This window comes from Sinohyriopsis cumingii, chromosome 19 (genome assembly GCF_028554795.1).
Source record: "Sinohyriopsis cumingii isolate HCF-2022 chromosome 19, ASM2855479v2, whole genome shotgun sequence".
NCBI classification, from domain to species: domain Eukaryota; kingdom Metazoa; phylum Mollusca; class Bivalvia; order Unionida; family Unionidae; genus Sinohyriopsis; species Sinohyriopsis cumingii.
Window position 1 is genome coordinate 42,301,411 of NC_142979.1, and position 12,286 is coordinate 42,313,696.

A 12,286-nucleotide genomic window follows, 5' to 3' on the forward strand; every position below is an offset into this window, starting at 1 on the left:
TCACATAATCCTAAGTAAATTTATCACATAAAGTTAATGACATTTGTCACATAACATTAAGGAAATTTATCACAAGATGTTAAGGACATTTTTCACATAATGTTAAGGACATTTGTCACATAATGTTAAGGACATTTGTCACATAACAGTAAGGAAATTTATCACAAGATGTTAAGTACATTTTTCACATAATGTTACAGTTTTCACATAATGTTAAGGACATTTGTCACATAACATAAAGGACAATTTTCACATAACATTAAGGACAATTTACACATAATGTTAAGGACATTTTTCACATAATATTAAGGACAATTTTCACATAATGCTAAGGACAGTTTTCACATAATGTTACAGTTTTCGCATAATGTTAATGACATTTGTCACATAACATTAAGGAAATTTATCACAAGATGTTAAGGACATTTTTCACATAATGTTAAGGACAATTTTCACATAACATTAAGGACAATTTACACATAATGTTAAGGACATTTTTCACATAATATTAAGGACAATTTTCACATAATGCTAAGGACAGTTTTCACATAATGGTACAGTTTTCATATAATGTTAAGGACATTTGTGACATAATGTTAAGGCCATTTGTCACATAACATTAAGGACAATTTACACATAATGTTAGACATTTATCACATATTGTTATGGACAGTTTTCACATAATGTTAAGGACATTTTTCACATAATATTCAATACAATTTTCACATAACATTACAGTAGTCCCCCTCTTATAAGGCCACCCCTATTGCGGCAGGGAATTGGCCTTATAATGATTGTGGCCTTTCTAGAGGGGGATGACAATGTGAATAGTAAATACATATGAAGAAAGTCACAAGTACATTTAATTCTAAAACATTTAATATTTTCATTAAAAAATCACATGCATGTTGTGAAACAAACTGTTTCATCATTTTCATAAGAAAGTTATGAATTATTATTGATATAGTTTTAAAACTGTCTTTATAATTATGTTACAGATCACATCATCTGTCACTTTGTTGGTAAGAGTCTAAAAAAACAAACCAGTCTCGTCACAATTAAAAATATCCTTGCTGTCATATCCCCTGCATATATCGTTTAGTCTTTTGTTCCAATCTTCGACAATTTCATTATTAACATCAGCTGATTCTCCACTAAGGACAGAACACTTAATATTGTGTCGCACTTGAAATCTGTGCAACCATCCATTACTTGCGGTAAAATTGTCATATCCCAATTCAACTGACAAAATTGTTACTTTTTCTTGTCATTCAAATCAGGATACAAACATCTCCTGGCTCAAACAATCTTCCTTCCATTTCACCTTCCCACTTCTGCAGAATTCTTTCCTTATCTTTCATGATATTGTTTATCTGAGTCTTTCCGACATTAGTTTTCTGCAAGGATCCTCACCCTTACCCCCCCCCCCCCTTTCTCGGTCAGTTGAAAAACTTTCACTTTCTCTTCTAAACTGAGAATTTTTTTTTTCCTCACTGACATGTTGATCTTTTTGCAGTAAGTTATTCATGTTGCCAACTACAATACTGATAAAACAATTTTGTATGCATCTAAACAAATTGCCATGTGTTTTTAAAGGAAGTGATCTTGTCACGTGATTTGTTAGTCGCAGTCTTGTACCCTATTGTTTTTATACATTTCTTTACACTAAGTGAGTGAAGCCAAAACGGCTTCGATATGTACCATTTAACATCACGCAGATTTGACCTCGTGGCTGTTAGGATTTGTTATTTTGACACTTATTGTCAGTAGTAATAGTTTCTAATTATCAAAGTGAACAAGCTCAACATCTTACTAAGGGAAGCCATAAAGGCTATCAAACCATCTTCCTGCTGGCTTGTGTATTGTACATCAATGCTGCCACTTCTCAGCTGTTACTATTGTTAAATAATTGTAATCTTAACAATTATCAGAGTGACTAAACCGGACATCTTATGATAACACAGCAGTAAGGCTAATTGGATTACATGTACTTAACCTTTTGTATGGATTAAAATTTGAGTCTTTCTCAGCTTTATGGAATAAATGTGGCTTCTCGTGAGGCATAAATGATATAATATTAACCTTAGTGGTACATGTACTTTAGTCAACACTTCTTTCAGTAATGAAAACCTGACATCGAGAAACAGAAATCAGAGTACTTAACACACGTTATGAATAAAATACTGGTTCTGGGTACATATTAAAATAAAATGCGGCCGCTTGTGAGGGGTAAATTTTATATTATTGCACTAATATGCTGGCTGCTGGTTGCATTTGCTGGGTGGCCTTTTGAAAACAAACTCGTCGGTGCGAACAGATTCTGGCCTTAAGGAGCGGGTGGCTGCTGGTCGGGGGGGGGCGTTCAAGAGGGGGACTACTGTAAATACATTTGTCACATAATGCTACGGACAACTTTCACATAATGTTAAGGACATTTATCACATACCATTAAGAACTTTGCATTACTATGTAGCATTGCTAAATGTTAGGACGTGATGTGGTGAATGATTTTTTATGGTACGGCATGAAGCTGTAACTTAAGCATTTTGTGGTATAAAGTAGTAAATTCATTTACTAATTTAGCTGGTCATATATTCTTTAGTAAATGACCACATTGTGTCAGAAAGAACAATAGCATATGGAATTGTAATTTTCATTTGCTCTTAATTTTCCCATTTTTGCATATTATTTTTCCCACAGAGTTTGTCTTTTCTTTTTACAGGAGCTAACTGTAGCCACTCTATCTGCCTATAATGTCCACTATGATCGGTCAGCTGGCCATCTACTATTACCGTATGTATCCATGGACAAAATAGTGACGGGGATCAAGAGGCTTACTGTGGTTACCAGTGAAGAAGGATCTCACAGTGTCATCAAGGAGACCTTTGTACCACCTAGGTATGCATAGCATTGTCTATTTGTATGACACAGGTATACTTAGCATTGAAAGGGTTCCCACAGGGGTCTGGAATTCTGGACAAAGTTTTCAATTTGAAAAGTGCTTTTCTAGGCCTTGATAAAGTTTGGAAAAAGTGAAAAGTGACCAAAACATCTTAAATGTTTGTTATTATAGAAACTGGAAACACTATGTTCTTTTTGGAGCTCTTCGGGTGTTACTGTAGAACTCAACCTATCAAGATGCATATAGCAGATAAATTTGCAGGAGAAGGCCACACCATTTTGTCGGGTGTTTGTGCTGACACATTGAGAATTAATCTGCATTTTCCATTTCATGGGTTATTTCATTAATTTAAGTTTTGTGTTGTGCTAGTGAGTATTCATTTTAATTTCTTGTGATTTTATTTGACATTTTTGTGTGTCTGTTTGGAACAGATATTATTTTTTAAAGAATGCCTGGACACTGTGCTTATAACCTTTTGTTGGAAGAAACTGATGAATGTAAAAAGCACGTATAGAGCCTTCCGAACTTAAGACCAAAACTTAATGTCTGCTCTGCGGGAAAGAATTTGATAGTTCCAACATAGGGCTTTCAGCTATTAACAGCTGTATGAAGTCATGAAAGCTTCGTCTAGGTCAGGTTCCATTATTTCATTGTTTTCAATGAAAGCCTTTTCTCCCATGGCAGTATCCCCCAATAAAGTTACTTTCCTGTGTCTTTCTCCTGGACATTATTTCCATCCAGTTCTAACACCTGTCCATCAACAAGCAGCCCATTAAAAAAACTTTTTCACCACAGATGATGTCAACGAACCAGAAATAAGATGGTCTGTGAAGTGTGTGAAATTCCATTATTCATATAAAAGCACAGATGATGTCATCAATTCTGACATTAATGTTTGCTGACAGCGAAAACGCTAAAAAGTGGTCATCTGGGGATTGTAAGTTTTCATACCTGACAACATTTGGGATCGCCCCTCAATTCCAGGATCATTTCCTGGACAAGCTTCAGAACCAGATGAGTTACGTCTTGTTATTTGACGAAAATTGTAATGAGCAGCCGCAGAAAAAAACCCAGCTTGATCTTTATGTAAGGATCTGGGATGTCAAGAAGGTAAGAGTTCAGGTTATTTTAAAATGATTTTTATCTAATTTCTTTTTCGAGTTTCATGATTGATGAATTTATTTATTTGTTTATTTCACACATTTTTCTTTGTATTTATTTTATTTGTTATTTAATTTTATTTATTTATTTGAGTTTAATATGAATTTTATAATTTATTATCTTACAATAAATTATTTTAAGAAGTTCCAAAATAAAATGAAGTTATTAGGTCAATTAATTAATCACAGTGATATAACCTGGATATATGGCTGTTGGTTAAAAGATGAAATGCATATCCCATGTTCATAATCAGTTTTTTTTTCTAATGTGTAATTTATGCTCATGTTTACGGTAGCACAAGATATTACAGCTCATGCCTCCCTGGCCATACCTCAGATGAGGATCTTTTGGAAAGCATTGTGAACTCGTTTGCTAAAGTTGACTTCTGCACATTTCTAACGCTGTCCATGGATGGGCCAAACATCATTTGGAAGCTTTACAGTTTGATTACAGAGTAGCTGGTGCAGCAGTATGGGTCTAGTCTTTTGAATGTCAGAAGATGTGCCCCCCAAACTGTCCTCAACAGATTTCAAACAGTAGCCATTGTGCCTGTAATGAGTCAGAGATGCTGTCAGGCTAGGGAATGACAGGTTTCTCGCAAAAAAGTGTTAGTCGTGCAACTTTTCAAAACCAATGGTGAATGTCACACAGATTTGTAGTTCTTGCAATTTGTTGTACTCAGTGTGAGCTTTTTTTTTTAATGTTTCGTTTTTATTAAAGACAAAGCTGAAAATGATGGTTTGTCAAATTAAGTCTTTGTCATCCATTTTGCTGGTGATCTTAGTCAAGCTCTACTACGGTAGATATAATGTTTGAATACAAGCATGTGTATGATCGAGATCTGCTGCAGTTTCTGAAGAAACTCTTGAGGGGTTCTGATTTACTTGTCTCCTAGAGGGGTATAATAAACTGATCCATTGATCAGCCATAACAGAATTTTGTAGAGTGTTACAAGAAGAGAGTTTTATGAATGTCAAAATGAAAGATAACTGATTTCTTTACAGTGAAATTGTTTGCTATGGTCGATGCTATAGAACAGTAGGAAATCTCTCTTGTTCTGAGGCGAACTGAACACACCAAAACTGAGGAAGTGCCTTGCCATTTTTGTAGATAACTTGCATCTTGTTCCATCTGACTGAAAATATTAACCGTGTTAAAGGGCCTACAGTAACACATAACCAGCTCTGGACAGACCACTGCCTTCACATCATTTGACCAGGGTTCCTGCAGTCATGGAAATCCTGTTTTTACATGTTTAGGCTCTTACAAAACATAACAGAAAAGAGGGAAGACAACAAGCTTTGTAAAATTTATCAAATAATTTATTTCCCTAGAAAAAACAAGGTAAAAAATGAGAAAAAGAATTTATGGTTTAACGAATCAAATCCAAAATTAATCCAAGAATTAAAAAATAGAATTCTAATTTTTAAAAAGTCCTAAATTAATCAGAGTTCGAGTCCCAATGCAATTCAAAATATAAGGCAATGATGTCTGCAGCCATCAAAGTGCTGTTGTGTCAATAGTGAATCACAAAAAATTAATACAGTTTTGAATTCCGAATAAATTTCAATGAATATCTTTGTCCATGAATTCTGTGTGAGCACTTACATTTTTCCAGTGAAAAGAATGACTTGTATTCCATAAAGTAAAATTTCAACTCAAACTGATGACAACAAAACAGCTTTAAGTGTCAATGGTTTAGAGCCCAAATGCCCAAATTCTATCCAGAAAACAGTTATACACTAATTTAAGGCACAAAACAGATTCTCGTATGATGGTCATATGGTCACTCTTCCAAAACAAAAAAAGCAGCTTTTTGCATGCCTAACATCACATACTTCAAGTATGGCCTTAACTGAAATTAATGGTTCTTACTCTGGGAAAGAATAATAAATATTTTTTAAAAAAATCAAAAGATGTTTACCAGAACCCTTACTGGTTCTGAATAAGTCAGTAACTAGATACAGTGTTTCTATATTGTAACAGGTCAAACAAAACTGAAAAGAATTTTTGAAGAAAAAGATGTCAAATACAGGAGACAAAGTTCCCTTATAACTGCATGTTATGGAATAAAAGAAAATTTAAAACTAGCAAACAGATAATTAAATTACATATGCATAATACTGTAAAAGTTTGTAAATTACAAAAAGGAATTTCAGGGGCCTTGAAATGTTTTGAAATGTTCACAAGTCAATCAGTTTTAGAAAAGTCATAGAATTTGGTTGTTTCACATTGTCTGGTTGCATTTTTGTTTGTGGACGCAAAAGTTGTACCAACCTACCTAACTTTGAAAATGGATTTGTTAGAGTAGGTTCCCCAGAAACTTCATTTGGACTACATTTGGGGATCATGCCACCATTTGCAATCATTGTACTTGTGACACTCACAAGAGGAGGGTCCAAGTTTGATCACTATGTGCAGAAGTTAATGTATCATCAGATAGAATGAAATGAAAAACATGCCATAAATTTTTTTTAGATGTTAAATTTACATGTCAGGTAAGCATTGTAAATTCACTTATTAGGTACTCTTAAAATTTTAAAAAGTTTTGGAATTATATTTTTTAAAGATTGCATGAACCCTGTTTGACCCCTCATCAAACCAGCTTGATATTTCACTTGATGAGAGAATTACAAGTCCTCCATTAGTGGACATGCCGTGGCCATTCATGCAACAGATCCTGTTCCTTTCTTATGGCCAGGCTGAAGTGGAGAGAGTCATTTCTTTGAATAAGGAAGCGATGGCAGATAACATGAAAGAAGAAACTTTATCGCAAGATGTGTTATCTGTTGTCATTTTAACTATGTTGAGGGCATAAACAAAGTTGTTGTAGGTGACAAGCCACTGCTTGCTGCTAGAACTGCCTGGAAAAAAGTATAGGCCAGCCTTGGAGGAAGAGAAGCAATGGAAACTGAAAGCTTGGAGAAAAAGGAAAAGGAAAGATGATATGGATGAGCTTGATGTCAGGAAGAAAAGGAGGAAGAGACTTGAGGAAGACATCAAGCTATTTGACAAGGATGCAGATAACCCAGTAGGGCAGGCAGAGGCCAAATGGAACCTCCAGCTTCTTTCCAAATCTAATGCCCTTAGGAAAGCAGGCAGAGGCCAGAGGGAGCCTACATCATCTTTCCAAGTCTAATGCCCTTTGGAAAGCAGCCAGAGACAAAGAGAGCTGGTCCATTTGAAAGACCTAATTGACAATAAGGCTTCTCCTATTTACCCACTAGAAGTACTGCTGTATTTTTTTGTATATAGTTTAAGTAGTTTATCTTGATTCCTGTGTTACATATATTATGATATATATTGGAACTCTACTTTTTTAAAATATTATTGTGGTCTATAAACAACAGATTGCAAGATTTTGCTAAGGTATATAAAATCTTGCAGTTTAAGTTATACTTTTTCTTCTTTTCACATTTTGCTTGCAGTATTTAATTATTTTACCTGCATTGTGTCACATTGTCACAATGATAGGTCTGGAATTTTTATTATTTATTTTGGTCTGGAAAATGTCAGGAATTTTTTCTAAATTTGTGGCTGCAACCCTGATTGTGTATTTGTACCACATTGGTGTACTTAGCAATATGTACTTGTACCAACCAGGTATACATTACATTATGTATTTATCCTGAGGAATTACAGCAAGGAGACTTTTTTACCACCCAGTTATACTTAGCGTTATGTATTTGTAGCACCAGATATATTTAGCATTATGCATTTGTACCACTCAGATATAGTTAGCATTATGCATTCATCCAAAGGAATTCCATTAGAGAGGCTTTTGTACCACCCAAGCATACTTAGCATTGTGTATTTATACCATCCAGGTATACTTTGCATTGTGTATTTGACTGCCACCCAAGCACACTTAGCATTGTGTATTTATACCATCCAGGTATACTTTGCATTGTGTATTTGACTGCCACCCAGGCATACTTAGCATTGTGTATTTATTCCATCCAGGTATACTTTGCATTGTGTATTTGACTGCCACCCAGGCATACTTAGCATTGTGTATTTATACCATCCAGGTATACTTTGCATTGTGTATTTGACTGCCACCCAAGCATACTTAGCATTGTGTATTTATTCCATCCAGGTATACTTTGCATTGTGTATTTGACTGCCACCCAAGCATACTTAGCATTGTGTATTTATTCCATCCAGGTATACTTTGCATTGTGTATTTGACTGCCACCCAAGCATACTTAGTATTGTGTATTTATTCCATCCAGGTATACTTTGCATTGTGTATTTGACTGCCACCCAGGCATACTTAGCATTGTGTATTTATACCATCCAGGTATACTTTGCATTGTGTATTTGACTATTTGTACCATCCAGGCATACTTAGCATTATGTATTTATCCTGAGGAACTGCATCAAGGAGACTTTTGTACCACCTAGGAATATATAGCATTATGTATATATCCTGAGCAATTACATCTGAAAACAATACAAAATACTCCAGAAAAGGCAGATTATCTTAATAGCAATGTAAAATTACATTGGAATCATAATGTCTGTCCTTTCAAGTAAAGTGGCTTTGAAGTATATATTGAAAATATTGAGGAAGGGTAGAAAAGTGATATGTACAAAGTGATGCAGATGGAAGCAACTAGAACTGTGAAGGGGAAATTTTTAGCTTTACTGATGTATGCTCAATATGAAAGATAACATTGTGCTACATTGATAGTCCTGATCTATTTTTCACAATCTGCTCTCTGGTATGGAAGCTATTTAGACTTGAAGATTAAAGGCTTTGGACATGCCACATTTTCTGTTGAGCAGTGACACTGTAGGGGCATATCCAGCTTGCACATATAACAACAGTCTACACTGGCCACTTACAACAATTAAAATTTATTATAGGTACAGCATATCAGAGTATGCATAGTACCAGGGTTTCCGCAGGTCATGGAATCCTGGAAATGTTTTGGATTTTAACAAATAATTTCAAGGGCCTTGAAAAATAATGGAATTTGTGAAAAGCTTGCAAAGTTTTGGAAAAGTTGTGGAATTTCTTACAATGGAGTTAAAGAAATTGATTACTTCAAATTTTATAGAGCACATAGCATCGATTAAATAAAACATGATAAATTTACGATCGATAAATGGTTTCATTTCATATAACAAGAGTAAGTTCCCCTATCAGTAGATATCACGCGATTTCTGGTGTAGTTCGATTGGAAAATTCAAATGGTCAGCCATGCCGCTTTGAGTAATTACACCTTGACGGTCTGTCAAAATGAAGTTAATTTCTTCCAAAAAAGTCTGTTCTTTCTTTGATCTAATGTACAAGGTAAGTACTAATTTGGTTTCATTTATATTTCTCTCTTGTTTTTCGGGTCTGTCATAACATCTCATGCGGCATAGTCAGTCATTTCTTTATTATGTTGGATGGTGCAACATGATTATAATCATTATTGTCGATTTGATATTCTTGTTTTGGGCTGTTACTTTAGTTCTGGTTTCATAATATAAAAAATTGTAGTTTTCTTTTGGAAGCCGTTTTTAAAGAACCTGCCAACCCTACTGAAAACAAATTAGAGAATCTTTTTAATATTGGATCTGTCTAGGTCTCCCAATTGTATTCTCCTGATTTTCCAAAATCCCCCAAAAAATAAATAAATAAATACTATAATAGATCGTGTATTAGAGAAAGAAAACTATTTGAATTCAGAATTCAAAAATCTGCAAGAATGCTTCACAGTTCCAGTAATATTACAATGTGGGAAGTTTGACTTCCATTTTTCAAGAGGGTTGTCAGGATAGAATGAAACATGTTTACTGCCAGTATACCCAGATGTTGAATGAGGATTCTCCATTAACAAGGAAGTCATAAGAGATAACCAAAAGCAGCATATCTCATTTCAAGAAGAATCATTATTGATAGTACTCGGAGCGTAGAAGGCATTGAAAATGTACATATTAGTAAAGAAATGTTGTTATGCTTCAAAATGCTAGACACACAGACTATGCTTGGATGAGGAGAAGAAAAAGAGGGAGGAGTGTGAGAGGATCAGAAAAAGAAAAGCAGATCTTGAGCTGGGTGACATGTCAAATAAAAGAATATGATTAATGGATGACATCTAGCAGTTGCTCAAATTGGCAGATGAAAATGCTGAAAAAGCCGAAAAGGACAATAGCCTAAGCCTGCTAACTGCATCCAGAAAGACTGCAAAAGTGAAATGAAAGACTCTGAAGGACCTTGAAAAGGAGATAAAGCAGAAAAAGTTTGCGTCTCACTAAATACAAGAGAGTAACTGGAAAGTGATGTGCAAGACTGCAGGAACAAACTTAAAGACCTAATAATGTTTCCTACCTTAAATATTCTCAGCATGTTTTTTATGTTTTCTAATTTCATGGTGTTTGTTTTTGTAATCATTTCATTATAATTTTTTTTTAAGTGTTGTCTAATGTTGTAAAGCACTTAGAGCTTCTAAAGATTAGGCGCTATACAAAGTCCTCATTATTATTGTTATTATTATTATTACTATTTTGCTAATTTTGTTAATAGGAACACATACAAAGACTACATAGAATTGTTTAGGGTTTTTTTACATTGAACATTGGATTATGATATGAATTACTACATAAAGTCAAAGTGTGCAAGCCCAGGTAAATTCAAAATGTACATATTACAAATATTTGTCATCAACTTATTTGTTATTTTTGATTGATAGATGTCATTCTTTGTATTCATTTACTTGACAATGCAAGATAGTGTGGTCCTTGAGTTTTGTGAAATGGCCATGGAAAAGTCACAGAATTTATTTTTGTTAAATTTGCAAGAACCCTGTAGTACAACTGCCATTCATTATAACAAATTATATGTACAGCAATTAGAGTCTTTATAGTACAGCTGTCCCACAAGGGGCCTTGAGTGTTTGAGTGGTCTAAAGTGCTCACCATTCCGGATCACTGCCGTTTCACCTCTTTCTGCGTGTGTTCCAGTCTCAGGCTTGGCTAACATGGGTACATGAGAAAGCCTGCTAGTAGCTTCTCATAGGTTGGTGGTTCTTGTGGGTTTTTTTAGGGTTCTTCCTCCACCAGTTATACTGGCCACCATGTATAGCCTATTTTGTGCTGAAAAATGGTGTTAAACCCTACAACAACAATAGCTATCCCACATTATAATGAATTTATTATCGGAACAGCATTTTGGATTATTCATAGTACAGCTGTCATACAATTTATTATAGGTACAGCATTTCAGAGTATTCGTAATACAGCTGTCCTGCATTATAATGTGGTACTCAGGGTTCATCAATGATGACCATATTATGTACTAAACCACACACACTGTAGCAATATTGATAGAATATTACATGAATGTGTGTATGTGTTGTGATATGGAGCATAAAGAAAACATGAAGTATTAATATTAAGTGTAAATTGCATATTTTCTTTCACTTCATGGTATCTATACATTAAATTTTGTGCAGTAATTTTATAAAAGAAATTAAGATATAATGTTTTGTTTCGGTTGTTTTCTTTCAGCCAAATATTGTCGTACATTTGATAGATCACATCTTGTGAGCATTATTAAAAGAATGATGTAATACCCGACTCTTTGATAAATATACATGCCAATCCTTAATTCTACAGCTGCACTTGTCTCAAGTATAAAGTGATTTAAATTGATTTTTAAAAAAAAACTGTCCTTTGGGAAAGAAAGTCATGATCAGATTCTGGTTGCGCTTGAAACCAACACACCCAGCCATCAAAAACATAATTCACTTCTAAAGACATTTTGCAATGAAATTAATGAATTTATATGTTGTTTTTTTTAAGTGCACTGAATAAGTAATGTTATTATTCTCAGTTAAATATTCTCATTGTTGGTTCAAGGTACCAGTTGCATAATTTATGCTGATTAATACATGATGTCACGCTTAAGCAGCATGCATTTAGCTATTCTAAAATATAAAATGATCAAAAAAACATGAAAATAACAAACATGTATGTTTGTAAATCATTTGAAATCCACTGATGTCCAAAATAATTGAATTTCTTCATAGAAGTGCTAATCCAGATTAAGCACTGATCATTTGCATGATGTGTATTCCCTTCTTTAAGTATTTCAGGATTTTTAGACTTGATTGTCCTTGTTTTGATATTTATTTTTGCAAAGGATATAATATATATTTTTGCAGCATAAACTTCAATGGATTGATGTTCTGTTTTGTTGCCACATCAGCCCTTTCTCCAATTCAAAAT

At 34.2% G+C, this 12,286-nt stretch overlaps 1 protein-coding gene across 1 annotated transcript in view; it reads left to right on the top strand.

Moving 5' to 3' along the window:
• Positions 1-12,286, top strand: part of LOC149775573 (twinkle mtDNA helicase-like) — a 78,974-nt gene that overhangs the window by 33,845 nt on the left and 32,843 nt on the right. The window contains exon 5 of the mRNA XM_089943695.1: positions 2,723-2,898. Coding sequence (XP_089799821.1) covers positions 2,723-2,898 — 176 coding nt within the window. The remainder of the gene's footprint in view (positions 1-2,722; positions 2,899-12,286) is intronic.